The sequence below is a fragment of the Micropterus dolomieu genome, linkage group LG04, assembly GCF_021292245.1.
Source record: "Micropterus dolomieu isolate WLL.071019.BEF.003 ecotype Adirondacks linkage group LG04, ASM2129224v1, whole genome shotgun sequence".
Taxonomy (NCBI): Eukaryota; Metazoa; Chordata; class Actinopteri; order Centrarchiformes; family Centrarchidae; genus Micropterus; species Micropterus dolomieu.
The window spans coordinates 31913264-31935550 of record NC_060153.1 but is presented as its reverse complement, the minus strand read 5'-3'; the positions used below and the strand labels follow the sequence as shown (position 1 = coordinate 31935550).

The 22287-nt window shown below is 41.6% G+C and overlaps 1 protein-coding gene across 13 annotated transcripts in view; it reads right to left on the bottom strand.

The window, feature by feature from the left end:
- tenm3 (teneurin transmembrane protein 3) overlaps nt 1-22287 on the bottom strand; it is an 818277-nt gene that overhangs the window by 66886 nt on the left and 729104 nt on the right. For all 13 annotated transcript variants that reach the window (XM_046046662.1, XM_046046670.1, XM_046046663.1 and 10 more), the window contains 6 exons: nt 20631-20831; nt 16383-16568; nt 7417-7563; nt 5473-5603; nt 5249-5337; nt 596-715 (listed from right to left, as the gene is read on the bottom strand). In XM_046046662.1, the coding sequence (XP_045902618.1) occupies nt 596-715; nt 5249-5337; nt 5473-5603; nt 7417-7563; nt 16383-16568; nt 20631-20831 (874 nt within the window). The remainder of the gene's footprint in view (nt 1-595; nt 716-5248; nt 5338-5472; nt 5604-7416; nt 7564-16382; nt 16569-20630; nt 20832-22287) is intronic.

Genomic DNA, 22287 nt, shown 5'->3' with positions numbered 1-22287 from the left:
TGAATATCATTAAACTAAATTAGACTGCTTGATTAAAACTTTCCTGAGTTCTTTTAACCCTAAAATCCTTCAAGTCCGAAATTGTAGAAAGCGGGGTGTCTTTTTCTTTTTAAAGCCGGTTATATAAATACCGCGAAAGTCTCACAGCCCGAATTCAGAAACTATGCTTTTTAAACAAGCAATCAGGACTTCCGTAAGTTTCATTGCCAGCATGGCCCACTGGGACCCACCGTCTAACATGCGCAGTAGATCTGTTGTCCCTCGCGTACTCGCATACGCACAAAGTATAACAACTGCTTTAGCCACCAGTTAAAGCACCAGTGCTCCCGGTGGTCCAAAAGCTCCTGTGCTAGAGATGTAAACACCAACACTAAAACAGCGTAGAGTCCTGGCAACCTTAGACACACAATCTGCTTTTCAGTTCTACATCATCAGGTGCACTGTTAGTCTTTGCTTCACTGTTCCACCAATCCCATTTCTTTTGAGTTAATTTAGTGAAGGCGTAACGTCTCTTATAGAAAATAATGGAATGGAAAGAATAACATAGAAAACAGAAGGTTACAAACATTGTGTATAAATATAAATAAATACACACATGCCATCCTTGCGTGTTACGGTGTATCCGTGTTCAGGATAGTGGACAAACGTCACATTGACTCCAATCAGAGGCGTTCCATCGGCTGTCAACACCTGACCTCGAATTATGGACACCAAGCTGCAGAGAGAGAGAGAGAGAGAGAGAGAGATGGTAAAGGGGTTACTTTTTATTAAACAAAAGTATTTTTTAAAAGTACTTTTATTTGACAAAAGTAATGACCTCACATTTTACAGTAATCAATAAAAAAAGTTAGCAAAATGAGCTTTCAAGGAGAGAAAATACCCCCTGGAGTCTCAGTGGTTGGGCCATACCAGTGCTGGAAAACTGTCTTGTTCCAGACATACAGTAAAACACACAGAGATCATCACTGTTACTCCTTGTGAGGGGAATTGCAGAGTGCAGTGTGGCGTCACTTGAAACAACAACTGGGGTGGTAACTGCTGAGCTGTGGGAGTGGGAGCACTGTAATAGGACGCTGATGTTACAACAGCACTCATGGCATGCTTGCACATCCTCATCACACTCATTTGCATAGTTTTATACCACAGCACTGCTTTCAGGAGCCACATTCAAGTAGACTCGCTGTTGTCCATTGCAATTACTCTTCTTCTTCTTCTTTGCATAATCTAATGGTTCAGCTGTTGTTACCAGTTATCAGTCCTGACTATTGGAGTAGAAGAGCTTTAAATCTGACCAGTTCACCATCAACAAAGACATTAAAGAAGAGTTTATCACAGGTTCACAGCCTTTAGAGTAAAATATTCCCAAACCACAATGTCATTATTTCTTTGGGTAGAGATCTTATATTAAAATTATGATTCAAACATAATTAAATTCATTAGCTCTGGACAGCATGGCACTGTCATCTCATTAGGTATAGCCTTTACTAAATGGATAGGGTGCAACTAATGACTATTTTCATAGTCGACTAATCTGTTAATTATTTATTCGATGAGTCGACTAGTCACGATTATTTTTGTCACCCCCTAACCCTAATTAAACCATTTAACTAATTAAATATCTTTCAAGTGAATTACTATTCAGAATGAACACCGGTATCAACACCAGGGGGAAACCAGGGAAGAAGACAAGACAGCGAAGGCATCCTCCTATAATTCACTGATTTACACAAACTTTAAAACTGTTAACTGTTTAACAAAGATTTTTGCTTTGGAAATTAAAATTAAAAGCAAATTAAAAGCAAGTACCAAAACCACAACTGTAGACTAACAATGTCTATTTAGAACAATAAAGCAACAGGCCCCTTTTGTTCTACAGCTGCAGTTTATAGTGCTTATAGGTTTTAGGCAATAACTCAGTGGAGAATGTTCTGTAAGCTGCATCACGAGCCAGATGTTCCTTGATGTACTTTCAACCATTACTCATTACTAATAACTTTTTTAAAGCTGGGTCTCCCACGTTGGCAGCGTTGTGTTGGACAGATTTGTGCTGCGGTGTTCATGAGAGAGAGAGAGAGAGAGAGAGACGAGCGAGAGGATGGCGTGAAGGCGCTACGGCGCTCATCTGCAATCAAATAAGATTTTAAATAGGCCTAGTGAAATAAAATAAAAACTAAAATCAGTATGTGGCAGGCAGCGTTGATATTGTGGCGGGCCGCCACAAATAAATGAACGTATAGGAAACACTGCCTTTCCCCTGTTGTTCCTCTGTTGTTGCTGCTGCAGTGGTCTGGATAACTGGGACCAGGGCGCTCTGTGGGCGGGACTGGCCGGCTGCCAACGCTAACCTCGCGGGCGCTTGTGCAGCTTCTCAACCCCGAAAAAGTTTGAGCACATTTTCGATTCGCCATCAACTTTGGTAAAACTGCTGACAGTTGATTTCTCATCTCAGAACCGCTCAAAAGTGTATTTAGTGATTCAAAAGCGTACAAAACTTGTAAAAACAAAAGCCGTTCTGCTGGTCGCCTCTTTCTCCGTTACTTTCCGCTTCTCGCATGAATGCGTCTTCTTGGTGAGCAGTCTTACAGTCAAGCAGTGGAAGCTGTGCTGCCCCCTGTAGCGCACTGCAGTTAGAAATAAACAACCAGAAATGTTCCTGATATAAAGATTGCAATCTCTCCCTTAAACGGCATCTATGTAACGACGCGTCCACAATGACATTTCACGTCGACGGATTCTTATAGTCAATTCGTTACGTCGACTATTCGTTGCAGCCCTATAAATGGATCACATTAACTTTTGAACTGCCTTGTTTATCAGCCTAACCATATACGAACTAGACCAAAGACCGCCTGACTCACTGAGTCACTAACATCAGGGCCTCGAATTACGTGATCTGGACAGTTTGCTCGGGTCGTGCGTTGCTGCATGCATTGGAACTTTGCTTGTGTTTTCACTTTCTCAGACCACTTCTTACTACAATGAAGTCAGATAGGGCAAAAATCAGACTGGCTGTGTAAACTTTGACCAGTACGTGTGCCTTTATGAGAATGTGTATTTTGCTCTGCGTGTGAAAATGTTGTGTGTGTGCTATTTGTGTGCACACAAACCAAATCAATGCAGAGGGGGAGTAGAATCCTCATTGTCTTAATGTCATAATAGCTTATACTGTATATGGACATTGTCACTATTTGGAAATAAAACTATCACTAGCTGTCATGAGACCTGGGATTCCAGTGAGAAACAGTGGTTAAACTGGCAGTGATAACGCTAACCCAGACACAAACACAAAGATAGCTCTTGCAGGTGGTGAGACAGCCTGTGGGTGTCCCAAACCATCGTTAGCATTTAAAAAAGTAATTAAACATTAGCCTGTATCACATTCCTGCTGTTTGACTACTACACAAATTAAGAACACAAGACTCCCCCTCCTTCTGGATATTATATTCCTAACGAAAGCATGTAAAGACATAAAACCCCGCTCTCTGTATCCGCCAGATGTGTTACATCAGTGCAGAAGCTCATATTAGAAAACTGCAGCGTGTCACTTATGTGAAATTATGCCAATAGAGGATTTAATTAGTAGTGGTGGAAAGTAACTAAGTACTTACGTACTTTACAAACAAACCAGGTGAATAAAACCAAATGAAACACACAGTTACCTTGATGAAAATTACAGATTTCTCTGGGTTTTGGTGGAAACATTTGGGATAAGTACACCTACATATAACATAGGTCTGGTCATTGTTGACACTTTAATGTGGAACAGTAAGTAAAATGTCTAAATACTTCTTCCACCGCTGTTAATAAGTATTATCGATCACCCACACAAATTCCTGGAAATCTGGACACCTGTTTGAGATCCATCCTGTGGCTTATCAAAATCTAGAGCTCTGACAAAGTTCGCTAGACGTAGTAGCTAATTATGCACTCTGAGCTAACAGAGAGGAATCTGTCTTGGGATATTTTTTCACTGATTACTTTCACAAATCATGCAGTTTAGATGTGTACTCCTGAAAATGTACATTACATTTAGCTGACACTTTCATCCAAAGCGACTTACAATTGCACGTCTCTGGAAAAACCAGGGGTTAAGTGTCTTGCTCAGGGACACATTGATGGATGTCACTGTGGGAAATTGAACCCGGATCTCTCACACCAAAGGTATGTGTCTTCTCCACTGCGTCACCGCCACCACAAAGTTGTACTTTCAAATTTGTGCTTCTGCACGTATACACAATTCGCCACTGCTTCTGTTTATCTCCCTCTGCAAGCATAATGTGTGCATAAGTTTTCCACCGTTAGCTCCAGAGGAAAAAATATTTTCAAGTGGAAAAGTGCCATTTTTAAAAACCCTTCAACCACCCACACATAAACACGCCCACACACACACACACACACACACACACACACACACACACACACACACACACACACACACACACACACACACACACACACACACACACACACTACTGTTTTGAGGTCTAATAAAATATTTTTAATATAAGGTTGCAGGGCCATTCCATTATGGAAATACAGGACATTTTTATAACAGGGTTGTGGCCCTCTGCTCGTATGAAACATTCATGCTAGCATTAAAAAATGTGACAAAAGCAGAAAAATGGCTGAACAGAATTGCCGTCATGTTTCTTACCCTGTCAGTAGCTCTGCTTTTCACTCTGTATTTTGCAGACTGCCACCCTCTCTTCCTCTCTTATCATATTTAATGAATGTTATGGCTGAGGCAGGTGTGAGCAGAAAGGCATTTTGGCAAGGAAAAATGGCAGCCCTTAAGTCCCTGTATAGTGATCTCTGTCTCACTCCCACTTCTTTTGTTATAGTCATCCAGAAAATATGCCAACCGTTCATATTATGCCAAATAAAAAAATTATCAGTTAAGCAATCACCTCCGTAGAAAGAACACATTTGTAAAAAAAGACACAAATTATCCATGATGAGAAACAAGTGTGTCGAACGGGAAGTCGGTTCACTCCTCCTTTAGAGAACTGTGCAGTAGCCCTGCAAGGCGAGGTGATTTCCCCCTCTCTGTGTGTAGAAAGCATCTCCATACAGCACACAGATGCATGAAAGCACTCAACTCTGTTTCATCCCTCATACTTTATACTAAGGAGGATAAGTGGATTTGTTAACAACCTGCCTGGCCACCCTTGGTGCTGCCATGCTGATGTTGCTGTACGCCCAGACTTTAACAGAAATGTAAAAAAACAGACAACACAGACTCCATTACCTTTTATTGAACGGACTGTCTCCACTGATGACGTGAGTGGATTCAGGGCCAACTAAGAAGTGAATGCGCTGGTGGAAAGATCTGGCAGCCTAAAGAAAACAGGGAAAAAGGAAATAAATAGACAGACAGAAGCTTCTTCCTGTCACCATGTCTCCAGTAGCTTTTGCTACATCGGGAAATAACAGTTACGGTCTCCTTTTTCCACTTCATTTCTGATTCGTTACCTGCTGAGGAGCCAATGAGGACGGAGACTGGCTGAGCACTTCCACCGGGTCAGGTGACCCTTTGCAGTATAATTGGTTTTGACAGGAGGGCTGCAGACAGCAGTCTGGGTCCATACAGTCAGCCAAGCCATCTGAAACACACAAGGTATTAAATTCAGAAGCCGGAGAAGCAAGGATTGGGACCTGACATGGAAGGCTGAAGTAAGGAAGGATGTCAAATGAATGATGGAAAAGGTACAAGTAGATGAATGGCAACCCAGGGATTAAGAAGCAATGCGGGATGATAAAGGGATTAAGGATTATTAACAATGCAGTCATACAGTGAAGACATACAAAAATAAAGATGGATGGATGCAAAAGAAATCAAAATGGAGGATAATAGATAATAAATAAGGTCACAGATGGAGAGAATGTAATGAAAAGAAAAAATGAATGCTAACGGACTGACGTGTAGTAGTATCAAAGAGGGGGAAAAAGACAGAAAAGAAAGTTCCCTTGGACTCTGGATTTTCTGATGAAGGGAAAAAGTTAAAATGGATTAATGAAGGAAAAATGAAGCAATGAAGTAGAATTAATGTGTGAGCACTACGTGTTTATTGGGCGCTGCCAAGAAGAATACAGTCAGAGCGAAGGAGGGCTGAGGGTGCGATGATGAGAAGCAGGGATGGCATGAAGGAAAAGGAGAGATTAGGAAGGGAGGGATAAGTGAAGGACAGAGAGAAAGAGAGGAGCAGAGAGACAGATGGAGAGATGGAAGGACAGAAGGAGGTATGCAAGGTAATAAAATACTGGATGTCTTTTGACTCTGTTAGTTTATAAAAGCCAGTTGTACATCTGGTGAACAGGCACCAGGGACTGCCAACACACACACACACACACACACACACACACACACACGCACACACGCACACACGCACACACGCACACACGCACACACACACACACAGGGTGGTGTTTCCATCCAATTCAGAGGACATTACATCGACTTACACTTATTTCCTAGAGACTAACCTTAACCACTACTTCCCTAACCCTGCGCTGGAATGGAGGGACTTCCCCTCCAAAAACTGAAGAAAAGTCCATCTCTGCTTTTAATGCACAACAACTTTTATTTGATTTGTATTTAACTTGTATCTTCTTTCCGAAAGGATCCTAGACTGAATATTTTTCTTCCTTTTAATATTCACTTTCCCTCTCCCTCTCCAAACTTAACCTTACCCTGACCTTGAACCAAGTCTGCACATGATTTGCGCTGTGGAGACTTGAATTTTGTCCCCCAAAAGTAGGCGAGTCCCGTCCCCACAGTGTGACTGTGTAAACAGAGTAGTATGAGTCATAGCTCATGTATTGAAATGTAAAAATCAAATTTTGTGCTGCCTCACCGTTTGGCTACTTGTTTGTTTCATCTAAAACAAGCTGATGTCTTTGCTTATACGTCTAGGAGCTTTAGGTAGATACTATCTTGCTTGCTGTAACTTCTAACCTAAGGTAGATAGCGTACTTATACCTATATTTTTGGTTGTCGTCTTACTTTGACTCAGGTGAGCCTGTGGGTGGGGTTGCGGGGGGGTGCATAAAATGATGGTATGGGGCTTTAAATACTGCAGACCATAACATGTTAACAAGCATAACGTAATGAACCACACATGCATGACTCAATTATCCAGGACTTTCTACATTATGTGGATATAAAAACCGTTGGGCGAACATTTTAAACACATCTTTGTACAGCTTGGCCTTCATTTTAAGACTTGACTCCGTTCCTGAATAGCCCAACCTGCTAACTGCTAACGTCTTGCTAATTTCTCTCCCTGAACTCTTACTAAGCCAATAATGGACATTTGGATAATCTGTGTCTTTGTCCTTACACTATGTTTATCCATCCATCAAACAAAACCACTTTAACCATCTATCTGCACATTCCTACAGTGCATGTGCACGTACCTCCTTCATTGTCCTTGCCGTCCGTACAGACTGTTTCCATAGCTACGTGACACCCGGCACCTCTCCATCCGGATTGGCAGATGCAGTGCCAGCCACTGGCCTCCAGAGTACATCGTCCGTTGTTGTTGCAGAGACCTGGACAACCCTCTGGGCACATGGGACAAACACACAGTTGGAAAAGTTAGGGCAGTGTGAGTGAGTGGCATGGGGTCACGGCTGGCCGTCAGGGTGTGAAAGAGGCTTCAACCAATATACATTTTTGAAGGTAGGTGATGATAGTTTTGTGTTTGAGCTCTGAAAGATGAGAATAATCGATATTTTTAGGTCAGGCGTCTAAGTTCATCAAATTCCCCAAAAGGTTCCATTTTTAACTATCTTTGGTAATGACTGTGTCAGCTGCACAGTACTGCTCTGCACTAACAGCGTAATCACACAATGGCAGCTATGCACGCGAAGGAATACAGACTGGGATTGAAAATGATGCGTGTAAGAGGTGTGAGCTGTTCCGTGGCCTGCGTCGACAGCTGTACTGATCACAACTGAAGTGTACCTGTTCCATTAGTTACACTTGTGGTGTAGACAGGGCGTATGGCACAAAAACATACAGGGAACTACTTCAAGCTGGTCAGCTCGAGGCACTCTGGTGGGTAGCACTTCTATATGCGGAAACTTCTGAGAGTTTTAGCGAAGCAGTACCAGAAACAAATCTATGCTGACAAAAGCAATGCCTATGATCCCACAGTAAAGTCAGAGAAACAGGAGAGAGTCATTGATTGTTACCAAAGATACAGCTCTCACTGTGTGTCCAGACAGAACGCAAACTGACATTTAGAGATGGAGCGATTGCATCCAAAGTTAATAGGAAGACTATTAGACACATATTCACCCAGGGCAGCGAGGCTAGACACGTTGGAGCAAGTTTGCCATTTTGTAAATGCAAATGCACACAAAGCGTGGGGCTAACTTTCTTCATTAACATGTGGAGATGACAGGGGAAGAGAGGGTGGAGGGGAGTTCAGTCAGAGGAACCTAGACACACAGAAACCCTCCCTCAGACACCGTCGGCGGTCCCCTGCTAGCTCGTTAAAAGCTAACTGCTGTAGAGTTGGTACATGCAGTTGGCTGTTTGGGGCGAATAAACACAAACATTGTCAATTTGTGGAAATGATGCAAAGCGAATATTTGCTTTGCTTTCTGTCTGAACACACTGAGAGACATGTGGACGCAGGATGCCTAACTGGACTAACCTGGTCATTTGTGAAACTGTAGCAGTGTGAATCTGCACTGGCTATATGCATTCTTCCTGAATTACGCCTGTCTGTGCCAGCCAACAGCACAACTTTATTTTCAGCGGTATGTTTGTGTTAAGATTAGAGTGATTTGTAAATAAACAGGGTTTAACCCTAACCCTGAATATACATAATCATATTATACATCCCGAGGTTTACTGGAGAGTTTTGCTGTCCTGGCAAGGAAATACTCAGTACTTGTTTTTGGCATACAGGTTTTTAAATTTAAACACATTGCATGTTAGCACGAAATACTATCTGTCAGCAGCTTCAGTCAAAAAATACCTTCAAAAAGACTTCAAAGACCCATATTGGTTAAATCCTGGTGTGTATAAAGGCATTTGGCCCTGTGTGATGAACTTTTCTCCAACAAATGGACTGACAGACTGAAAGACAGATTGATAGACAGATACAGTAAGTACATTAACCCACATGTGAGAGACACAGACTGACAGACAGACAGACAGTCAGCCTTCGGTGAAATGCACTGACGTTGTAGTTTCACATGAACCTGCATGATTGCCTACAGCCCAAATTGCCACTGTGTGCTGCACGACTTCAATTGGAAATTAATTAAAAATCACAAATATTTTTTATCTGTAACAGAGAAAGATGTTATTGTTGCATGATGTGAAAATCAGGGCATACAAACAAACAAAATAAATTACATTCTGAGGATGTTAAAAAATTCATCTGTCCAAGTGAAGTCTAACCAAATCTGAGGGAAATTTAAGACCCAGCTGACAAAGACTGCAACTTCTCTTCAAAAGGAAGCTTTTTTTTTGGCTTTAGAAATATGGAATCCTTTGGTCTTGTTCATCTAGTTCAAAAAAATCAAAATCACAGGTTAAAATCCATGTGAAAACACAACAGGTAGACAGGTACACAGAAAGTATCGGGAGGACAGGGTGGTTCGGACTGCATGCCTCCGAAGACTAAACTTTATGCCCCTGTTTGGCATTCCTCGATCACAGAATAGACAGAGAGGCTGGCAATCTGATAGACTGATTAATAAACAGTGAGTATCAGAACCAAGCATAGCCCAGCTGGGGAGACAGAACGAGGGATGGATGTAATGATGGAGGAAGAGATGGTGAGGAGAAAGTGAATGAAAAACAGAGAGACAGGAAAGTGAAGATAAATAGACAGAAGACAGAGGGACAGCAGCTGGCTAAATTAATACATACATATATATCAGGCTTGTGGATGCAAGACGAAACAGGAGTCACACACCTTGGCTTTGTGTCTGTGTGTGTGCTTGCGCCTCCATTTTTGTGTGTGTGTGTGTGTGTGTGTGCTCATTTGTGTCGTCTGTGTTTTGTGTGTGAGAATCAGAGACAGGGACAGTAATGGTTGGAACAAAAACAAACCAGAGAGGCTGCAGAAACAACATAAGTATAAAACAATAAGGCAATATAACAACAGATACACTGAGCATTTATAAAGACATAATGAGAGAAAAAAGAAAAGAAAAGACAGGAATTATCAAATGAAAATGGAATAAATCAGAATCAAAAGAAGTGGAAGTTATAACAGAGTGTGACGTGGGTGTGTTTTGGGACAGTAACGCCCTTATTAAGACTTTGGCATGAATTACCTTTATATCCTGAGAATAGGAGAGGGCACGAGGGAGAGAGGGAGGAAAATTAGGGAAAGAAAGTAAATCGAAACAAAAAGCAGCACTGCCAAATATACTCTCTGTGATGGACAGATGAAAATGACAGCCAAAGGAAGAGGAGGACAGGAAGGAAGAGCTGGGATCACGGGAGCGCAACAACAGAGAGAGAGAGACAGCAGTACAACCTCAACAGTTCATTCAAATCCGTCTTCATTCACTTTTAAATCACTGAGGGAATCGGGACAAAGGGCAGCAGATAAAAACAAATATATTATTATTTAAATGAACCAGAGAAAGATTAACTTTTCCTCTAATCAAAGATTGTGATCTGGCACCTTTTCAGTAAAAACAAAAGCCCTGAATGGACAATAATATAGTTGCAGTCAGAGAGTTGTACTGATAGACTGTTAAGTGTCGTGCAAACTAGCATTTTGAAGGAGTGCTTAGTAGAGTCAGGATGAAGCAGCAACCTCCACCGCTGATGCTGAAGCTCAATCACAAACACACAGACCCGCAGCCGGAGTGTCCCGACCTCACACCCATCCAGGCAGAGGCCCGGGTCCCTGCTGATACACACTGCTAGGGGGGTCATGTGTGATGACTGAGAGGGAGAATTTTTGTCTCGGTCTGTACATTATTCTTATTACTCATCATCCCTTTAACTGGTTAATTCGCCACAACTACTAAAATCATCGCCGCTGGACAGAAACACGAGAAGGAAATCACTTCAAACCCGGTGGCCATAATACTGGCTTTTGCAGAATCATCCAATAATAACATTTTGTCAGGTGATTTGGTATTTATATAGGGATCTTTTGGCCCTCGTCAGAATAACACCCTCTGATGCATCCATTTTGATCATTCCTTTTTCAGTCTGCCTCTCACAAGTCCCCCACCTGGGGTCTCATTTATAAAACTGTACGTAGAAAAGACTCCTTAACATTGTGTATGTACAAAACACACAAAAATATTCTGATTTATAAAGTGTGCACGTTTTACAAATCACATGGACATGGACGGCAAATTCTGACAGAAAAGCTACAAAAAGAATTTTAACCCAGTGTGACGCTGACGTTCGTTTCGGTGAAGCTGGAGCATGTTTGTTTGGGTGGGTAAAACGTGCACTTACACGCAACGCTTGTGCACCGGAGATCCGCCCCTTTATAACTGATCTGCAGGAAGGTGCATCCCTCCTGAGTAGTGACGGTTGCGGTGACCCCTCCACCATTGTGCCCCTAAGCAAGACACTTAACCCGTAGTTGCTCCAGAGGCGTGCGACCTCTGACATATCGAGTAAATGTGAGTTGCTTTGGATAAATGTAAATGACGGTGGTAGATGGTAAATACAAGACGGGATTCCCTCGTTTGAAAAGACAGTAAAGCAAATGCATTCCACTTGTGTTTAAACATTTATTTAGGCTACTCAAATAGGCTACTCACTTAACGAGGCTGCTGATGAGAAATTTGACTTGTTTTATGTGACATAAGCGGCAAGCTGAAAGATCTACTTAATAAATAGTGTTATATTTTAAAAGCAGCGCATCACTTCCACATGCTGGTGCACAGTGTTTGACTCGATACATTGAAAACGGCATCAGTTTAAATGTAATGTGTCCTACTTTTCACCTTATTGTGAAAATAAATTGCACTGCATTGCAAGTATTAATTAATATGGTTCCTGATTAAACTGTACAACATATTTGAGGCGTTCTTCTGTAAAAACAGATATCTGCGTTTGTGTTTATTATCCTAAATCATGCTTCCTTTTGTGTGCGCTGCAAATGGTCTTATATGGTGTTTTTCTTTGCGCTCTTTGGGGAAAATCAATCAAACGGTTGTTTTTTTGTTCAGTAAGGCTTTTATCTGTTTTGTAAACTACCTCTTATAATATTAACTTATATTAAGTAATACTCAGAGGTAATATTTTGATTTATTTTACACAGCAGTAACGTTTCATCCTTCTGCCATGTGAGTCGCCGTTTCTCCAGTTTATGTGCACGTGCATGCCTCAGAGTTTGCGTGAAGGACCGCACCGTCAACTTTGTTTTTTTATAGATCACAACCTTTGCGTGGGAAGTGGCGTACGCACCGTTTCTAAATGAGACCCGCGGTCTGGAAAAGAAATACTTTATCACTGGAGTACTCCTTCCTGTAGAGGTAGAGTACGTTTGTTCAGCTGACTAACGTATCGCGCTCAGCCGTGGTGGTTGCTGCTCGGTTGCTTAACTTCAAGCTTCAGGCTTCGTCCGCTTTCCAAAAAAACTTTGTTTACTTGCACCACCAGCCGGCAGAGATGAGGCTTAGAAAAGCCCCTCAGAAATGTATGGCATACATCTCAGACGCTATAGCCATTTATACCATTTATGAATGTTTGCAATAAGGAGAGTCAATTAAGAAGTCGTCTTTTTAGCAATTTAGCAAATAACATTTACCAACTAATATGACTGCAACTGTATTCACTAAATAATGTAAAGGAAGGCCACTTTATAATCCATCCTTTATAATGTTTTTTCATTGCCCAATACTGCATTGCCTCGGAGCAAGTATAATTGAGCTCCTTATCTAGATTTTTCCCCTGCTTCACAGAAGGAGGTTTAAAATGAGCTAAAATGATTTCATACTGTCTATATAATTGTGCAATTACACAAATGTCTTGTCTTAAGTAACGTATGACTGACATCTTCTGCACAAAAGCTCACTGTGTGAGTAAGATTATAGTTGTAATTACAGTCTACATCAGAAACCATTTTATAGAATTCAATATTATATTTGTTTCTGCATGTACTGTGTACTAAAAGTAAAATATGTGACTGTCCCAAGCCACTAAGAATATCAAATAATATAATGTCAAACATACCTGGGTTTTACAAGGGAATACGTGAAACTGTATCCTTTGAAGAGGGGGGGGTATTGTACCCATTTTATTTTATGTTTAATTCTTCATTTTTTTGGATCCAGCTACAACATACTGTGCAGAATGACAACCACGGGAAGCTGGATCACTGCCCTGCATACAGATGTTCACTGCAGTGACACTAATGGCTGTCCAGAAACCTTAAAATATAACTCAACAATGGCAAACCAACTTATAATAAAAAGGAAAAACAGCCAGAGATCAACATAACTTACACCAAGTTTGACTTTCTGACCTATATTTTTTTGTAACCTTTGATGGAAAAGAATAATTTAGGGAGCTTCCCAGATACGCAGGAGGCTTTCATTAGGCTTTCAAGTTGATGACAAACATCCAGCATTCAAAAACTAAAAAAGTGAAGCTATTTCCGATGAGCCAGTGAACAGCATACAGATATAAGTACATGAAAGACTCAATCAAAGCCAGCTGTGAAGCAAAAAAAACAACAACGCTATTTTATCTGAAAACATCCAAGGGTGCTACCTAACAGGCAAAGGAAAATAAAGCCATTGTACGTTTGGCTAATCACAATATTAAAATTCTGAAATCTTCAAAGCAACGGTAATGGGGCATGTTATCAGGGCTGGCAAAATGATAGAGAGGATGAGAGGAAAAAACAGAACATATTCCAGATATCTCAAAATAAAAAAGTTCTGAATAAATACATGAAATAACCTTTCACTGAGGTAGCCACAGCTCCACAGCACATGAAGAGGGAAGCAAAGGATGAAGGTAGGAAGAGAAAAAGCTAGTGATGAGTAGAAGAAGAGAAAAGAGTACAGTACCTTTTACTCTAATGTCCGGATTGTGAGCTTTGAGAAGGAAAACAGAAAGAAAGAAAAAAGATAGATGGAAAGAGAGCATTTAGTCCCGAAAAATAGGCAGTAGAATATTTAGAAAATTAAACCTCCAGTTTCAGCATCAGGGAGGGCATTCACGGGTCAGAGGTTCAGTCAAACAGAGAAGGATCCGTCATATTAATCTGATATATAACTCATTAACATATGGTATGGCCAGTGAGTTTTCACGGTGTCTAGTTTAGGAAAGATCGTTGGTATGTAATGTATGTAAGCTGGGCTGTTTCCATGCTGGAATATGAAAATAATAAATCAATGAAAATGGAAACAATTCTCAGACAGTGAGGTCACAGTTTCAAAATGTGACAAATGTGATGCTTAGAGATGGAGGACAGAGGATGAAAAGAGCGAGCCTGTATGAATCCCCTCCCCAGCCATACAATCCATCTAAACAAACAAGCTGTTTGTTGGCTAAGCGCTCTAAATAGATTTCTCCTCATCTCACTGTTGTTATGCACTCGTCGTCCTTCTCTCTGTGTGTGTGTGCCTAACTGACAATAACTGAAGCCAATTTGCAGCTCTTTCCCAGCAATACTGTAGCTGTCTGTCTGTTTGACAACAAATAGCTTTTTAAGTGAAGGGTTTGGTGGTGAGCTGAAGCTGCCACAAAGGCCCTGCTACTCATTTGTTTCACTGTTGGACTATCACAACACAACAGGACGGTCTCTCAACTCGCCATGGATTCTCACTTAAAAAACACACTCCCGTTGTCAGTACTGTAGATACGAAGCAAAATAAGGAATCGATCAACACTAAGCAAGAGCTGTTCTTTAGCGGTTTGGTCTGTATTTTATATGTCAGAACAATCCAGCTAAATATCCGAAAGCAGACACATTGTGGGGACTCGCCTTCCTTTTGGGGACAAAACCAAGTCCTCATAATGTAACGCATTACATTTGAGGGTGAAGGCCGGGCCTAATGTTAGGGCAAGTAAGGTAGGGTTAGGTTCAGGTTGGCCAAGTAGCAGTTATGGTAAAGGTAATTAATGCCAATGTAATGTCCTCTGAAGTGATGGAAACATGACTGTGTGCCCTTCTGAGTTGAGTTTGCATGTTTGTCCCGTTTTCTCCGGATTCTCTGGCTTCCTCCCACAGTCCAAAGACATGCAGATTAGCTTAAGTGGTGACTCCAAACTGCCCATCGGTCTGAGGCTGAATGGCTATTTGTCTGTTTGTGTTTGCCCTGTGACTGACCGGTGACCTGTCCAGGTGTACCCCGCCTCTCACCTGCTGTATTTCCACTACCAGTACCAGCTCAACTCGACTCGACCGCTGTTTTCCATTGCAGATAGTACCCAGAGATCGTACCCCTCAATGTAGCTGGTCGCCATAGCAACGCCACACCCAACTGCAGCAACGTAATGTTCAATGCACATCCAAATCCACATTGCCGCTTTTAATCGTTTCAGCCTCGGAACAGATGAGGCATACTGGTTTTGACCTTCCTGAGAGAAGACTGAACATGTAAGAGTCAGTCCACTCTTGATTGAAAGCTCTGTTTTCTCTGTCTACCTTTCTCTTCTTATGTGAAATTATTTCTCTGATTCATCTAGTCTCTACCCTGTGTGTGTGTGTGTGTGTGTGTTTCACTCGCTGACTAAAGTCGGAATAACTTGATTGGCAAAACCAGCCAGTCTTTGCATTTAGCAGCTACAGAGCCAGGTATTTCCCTCAAGAGCTGGTGAAGACCAAACAGAGCGGAGAAGAGAGTGAATATTGGACTAACATTCAACCGTTGGGACAAAAACACAACTCTGGAGTATTTTCCAGAGTTAATATTTTGTCAGTTCTAGTGCAGCAACCTAGACACACGCACTAATGACTAGAAAAATCTTGAAAAAAGTTGATTTATATTAGAAAAACGATGGAATATTCTATAGACAAAGATTTTTACAATGCTGGTAATTGAAACAGCCTGTTGGGCTAACCCCAGGTAAAAAAAAGGAGTTGATAGCCTTTCCCAGCGAGATGACCAACCTTGGGAAACACGAAAGGACAACCTGGATCTCACTGTCACTAGCAGCGATATTGTAACTCCAGTTTCACCGAATAACAATGATAACCAACACAAACAAAGCAAGTCCTTACGTAATGCCAGATTAGAGTGTAACTTTATCATTTTTTCAGTTAAAAATGGTTGGACAAGTCTTTGTACAGAACATAAATGATTTTCATCATGCTCATTTCACAAAGTTCTGGGATACCAGTGACGAGTAGTAAAACACTTCTTAGTCACAGTCTCACTCTTCCGTCTTACACTTTTTTCTTTACTGTGTGTGATCCACTCACCGATATTGCAGTGTTCCCCTGTCCATCCTTGGTCACATTCACACTTCCCCTCCTTACACACTCCGTTCTTGCTGCACAGTGGGTGGCAGGCCTTCTGGTCACACACAGTTCCTGTCCAGCCCTCTTCACACCGACACACACCGCCATAACAGACGCCATGGCTGCCACAGTCCACTTCACACACCTCTGTTGGAGAAAGAAAGAAACATATTAATGCACATGCAAACACAGAAACACAATGGTAACTACTGCTTTTTTACTGCACTATGAATCTGGTGTTGGTGGCAGCAGGGCACAGCACGGCTGACACTAGCTACAGGTGCATCTCAAATATTTGAATTTTGTAGAAACGTTCATTGTTAGCACCAGAACCAGACTGAGAGAGCAAATTCTCAGAAAAACTTTTGATTTTCCTGATCAGTAAGCCGTAATCATCAAGATTAAAACAACAAAAAACGGCTTGGAATATTTCACTTTATGTGTAATAACACACTTTACACAGTTCATATTCAATTACGGAAGAAAAATGAATCTAAAGTTTAGCAAACTAATATGAGAACGTTGGAACGTGTAGAATTGAAGGGACTCAGATGCAACGAAAATGTGCTTCTGCATGAACTGTCTGCGTGTGGACACAGCGGTTGCCATGGTCACACGGCGAGTCATGGCAGCAAGTTGAAAGAAATTCAACCATCATCAACCCAAATGATCCCACCTCATCGCGAATCTTCGATATTTATAAATAGCAGCGATCATGCAATGTCTTAAATTCATGCAACATTCAATTTGCACTACAGTGAGCGGATCAGAAAGCAGAGCAGTCCTGGCTCAGACAGCACGGATTCTCTTCCAAACCACACTGACCTGTCCAGACAACCTGAGGAAAAAATAAATGAAAAAAAAAATGATAAAAAATAAAATAAAATCCATTTTCCCGCAAGTCTGTCCCTAATTCACCTGCTTCTGTGAAAGTGGATGTGTCCTGGACTGAACGGTGTGATCCTGCAGAGTGCCTGAGAGTGTGCTTTATTGCAGCTAGCAAAATAAAGAGTAGTTAGGTAGCTTTAGATAGAGGAATTAAAAAGTCTGTGTGTGTGTGTATCTTAATCAAGTCATTTACCTCGCACAGTGTCTGCTAATGAGTGCATAGAATGGACTGAACTGCCGCAGGGTGTGTGACTGTTTATCTATGCATGTGGGTATGTTGTGTGTGTGTGTGTGTGAATGTTTCTGTCAGATCCTAAGAGAAGGTGTGTGTGTCTGTAATTCATTTCATTTGTGTATCTGGGCATGTGTGTGTTTTATAAAGAGACAGCATTTACTGGATGTGTCTTTGATGGTTCTGACAAGACAATGCTCAGTGTAACAGCCCAAGGCAACACAAATAGAAGTGAGAACACACACTCTTTTCCTCTTGTCTTTGTTTTTATGTCAAGCCATCTGTTACTCTGCATTCCTCCTCCAGTTTTTTCTCTCACCTCTTTTTCTACATCAGTGTTCTCACTTTCTCTCTCCCTCCTCGCTACAGCACTCTGTTCTCACCAGCAAAAAGACAACGTCGGTCATGTGTTGAAATGACAAAGATAACGTACGTTTAGGCTTCCGTTTGCTGACAAGTGACCTCTTATGGCCGTTGAAATTATGGAAATACATGACGTCATGGCAATTCAAAAGCACTTTTGGAGGAGGTAGGGGCGGATGAATGGGTCAACATAGTATGTGACTGTGACAAACGGACACCGCTGTTTGTTTCCCAGAATCAATTTTGGTTTCTTTAACAATGACAAAGATCTTTCCCTGACATTAAACAAGTAGTTTTTGCGCCTAAAGCTAACCAAGCATGCAACAGTGGCAGATCAGAAAACAACCACATGAAATTGTAATGGTCATATGCATTTTGGAAGGGACTTTTTAGGAGTTAACTTGGGGAGACAGTGGGTCTCTTCAAGAACCTTTTTGTATTCTTATCCCAACTTTCTCTCTTCTTTTCGTACGGTGGGCTTCAGATAACTGTGTAAACATGATGAATGCTTTCTGTGTGTAAAAAAAGGGTTGGATCTGTCTGAGTAGTTGCGGCTTTAACGAGTTTCACATTTGCAGAAAAACAGCCCGTGGTGATCTAAACCGCAACAACAACCATTCATCTGTCTCTGCTAATATATCAGCACGCTGTCACTCTCTGCCAAAGGCCCGACACACTGAGGCATCCAAAGGCCACACTTCCAGCTGACCTTATTATATACAGAGACAAGTTAACCTTCAGTTAGTGCATCAATTAAGTTGTTTTGCAGCTTGCGATGAATGAATAAACTGAATGAACGATATAATGAATGAACACAAAACCAAGCCCCCTAATCCAGTCCAGCCAATGAAAGAAAAGCATCACTCAAGCAAGTGAGTGAGGCCTCTAAACTATGAGGTGTCTACACTTTACTGGTTGAAAGTGCACATGTGTACATGTTGCTTTGTAGAAAGAGCCTCTTTGGTCCGTTAGTTTTGCAGGATGTGTTGGAAAATGTTGGTGTGCAACCCTCTGTCCTGCCTAATTTTGGAGGAAATGTAATTGCTGCCTAGGTTATTTTAATGTTCCTAAACCGAAGAGAAGTCTGGGTGAATGGTTGGTGTAAAAAATCACAGTCCTTGAGACACTGAGCGCGTGTTTGAGTCCTGTATGTTGTTAGATGCAGGCAGAAAAAACACGTTGGTTAAGGTTAGGGAAAGATGGTGGTTTCGGTTAAATATTTTATAACATAAGTCAATAGGTCCAGTCTATGCTTCAGGTCAGCATTGACATTTTAAATAATTAACCGAGAGCAAGATATTTTCTAACCTTAACCAAGTGATTTGGGTTTCCTAAATACAATAATTGTTAACTGTGTTGACACTGTATCGGCCTTTTACTCAGTGGATGATATCCCGTGTGGCATGGATGTGATGTGTCCTCTAGCAGCTGAGAAGTGTGGTAAACGTTAAAAAACAAAGTGTAACAAAGAAAAGAATCAGACTGGAGAGAGATCAGTGGTGGGAGGTGGGAGGTGTTGTGCTATTGGCAACGTACACAGCCCCTTAACAAGAGACTTTCAGAACAGGAGAGCCCTCTAATCTACTCTCGCTTGCTTATCTCTTTCTTTCTTGCTCGGATCCCAGAGCCTACAGAACATGCCGAAAGTTGGCATCCAGCCAACCGTTAAAGACAGAAACATGCACCAGTCTGTGCCACGTCTGTGTTCCAACACAGGAAAAAAGTTACAGTCTGCAGGTTTTGGAGTGTTTGAAAGCCTAGAAAGGGGCTATACAGTCCATTTACCGAGGTGAATGTAATGATTGGATGAATGAATTAAAGTTAAATTCTGTTAGCTTAAAGTGAGTGTTTAGAAGAAGATATACTTTATTTAATCCCCAGAGCAGGGGGCTGGCAGTCAGCGCGGCGCCCCGAGCAGTTGGGGTTCAGGAGCTCGCTCAAGGCCTGGCACCTCTCCAGCTACCAGTCCACAACTTTGGTCCGAGCTGGATTCAAACCAGCAACCCTCCGGTTCCAAGCCTAATCCTTACAGACTGAGCTACTGCCTCCCTGTCTGGCGCCCCAAGAGACACTCTCCTGTTTGCAGTTACCATAAACCACAGATGCAGGGTGTCTAAGTCCTCCTGAGACTTCTATTTTAGCCTCATTTCATTGGCTTCCGGCTAGTTTAAAATATGATTTAGAGATGTTACTGACTGTTGGTAGTCTGGAGTCTTAAAGTGCTTTAGCCCCTAGCTATGTCACTGACCTTGTAACGCCTCACAAGCTGAAGTGTGAGATCCTCAGGCAAGCTTCTCCTGGCCATTTCAAACTCCTGGCTAACTTCTTAAAGCGAACATGTTTCTGCACTATCAACCTTTAAATAACTCCTCAGAATTATGTTGTCTGTCTTTTTCACCTTACAGTACGTCTAGTTAGTAGATTTACAAGCTAGCCCATATTTTCTGCCTGTTCCTCAGGGCTTGCACTGTTATCTTAATTATGCTCTGCTCTGTAATTGCTTTTTTGTTTTCATTTTATGCTGAACATGCTCCTTTTCATCCTCTCTTAATGATTCTGTAAAGCACTTTATTTAACACTGTAAAGCTGGTTCTTATAATGTTGCGTTATGATTACATTTTAAGTTTTGTTATAGATTCTGTAAGAAATGAGAAATAAATCAAATGGAAAGAAAATCTAAAAGCTGACAGATCATTACACCTCGTGACATTAAACGTGACACACACCTAAAGAGCAGTCTGGCCCGGTCCAGTTCTGGTCGCAGGTACATGTGCTGGTCTCTGCGTTGTAGGTGCCGTGACCTGAGCACTGGTCCGGACACATGGCCTTGACAATCTCACAGCTGGCTCCACCCCAGCCTGGCTGACAGTGACACTCGCCGTGAATGCAGACCCCATGGGCCGAACAACTGGGGTCTATGCAGTCCACTGGAGACAGAGAGATGAAGAGAGAGAGTTAACGATACACCAAATAGTATATATGATATACACACACGCTGTAAACTAAGGCTGCGTTAAAGAACACATTTCAGTATTATTCCTGCTGTGAAAGCCTTTTCTTTTTAACCAGAAACTGAAGTCTCGTTCTCGCTCTGGAATCCGGTGAGAGGCGAGTTGTTGCAGGAAGATGCCGGTGGACATGTGAGTCAACTCTGACGAGAGGAGATTTTTGTGTTGGAGTAACGCTAGGAAGTAAAGTCTCGCTAGCAATTCCTCTACATACTCCTCTCTCCGGTCCAAGCAGCTCCTCAGACCAAGTTAAGGTCAAGTCTGAGTGTAGTCAAGTCACGAGTCAAGACCAGAGATAAAAATCAATCAATCAACCTTACAGAAAATAGATCCGGTCACACAGTCAAATTGTTACACCCTGACTGTGAAAGGCTGATATCTCTCCAGGTGTGTATTCAGGGCAGGGGCCACAGTTACCACTGAGGACTCTGGGGTCATGCCCTCGGCTTCACATCCTACACACAAATTGCACACGGTGGGCTGTGAACCTTCACAAACCGTTCTAATGTAAACATCTAATTAATTACTTTAATTTAATGAATTATTTAGTAGCTATTCATAATGTTGTGAAATGTTGTGCTCTAGTTAACAATTTGATGGTGATGATGCAGCAAAAAAGTTAACATATTTAATGTTTTTACAGCAACACATCAAAGAATAATTCATCACAACTCATTTTATTGTTTGTTTAAAAAAAAAACAACTTTTTAAGGACACATGTAACATGTTTTACACTTCCTGGGAATATAATCCAATTAACCTTATTACCATCCTGCACATACGTTGTGTTAACACCTTATTTTGAAAACAGGATGTGACATGTGTGTCCTCCATAGCCCGTAGTGCTAAATTCACCAAGTCTGACGCAATTTGATAAATGATATTGTACGTGGTGCTCCTATAGCCTCTCTTCAGGTCAGACTCTCATACTGCAACACTTGCCTCTGTAACGTGAGAAAGTGAGACAGAATAAAGTCTCTAACCTGCCCATCAGCTCGCTCTGCTTTACCATAAAGGCTCAAATATGTGTGCAGTCCAAATTTAGGTGCGGCTAGCTTAATCCAGTTCTCGACAGTGGAAACGCTCACTCAAAGCTGTCAAACCGTTATGTAACGTTACCATAGTAACCCCAAAACAAAAGTCGGATGCCAAAGAGCGTGCGAGCTTACAGCAGCGGTGCAAAACCGCATAGAGGTCTTTAATATTATGAGGAGTGTAAAAATATTTTCTGTTCATTTTGAAACTATGGCGGGCCGCCATTGTTAATTAACGGGAAACACTGTTGCAGTTTGGTGAAATCCTGAAAATCACAGACCAGCTTGCTGTTGAATCTCTTACATCCTTTTTTTGTGGTAGTTAGTAAAAATGTTTTTTT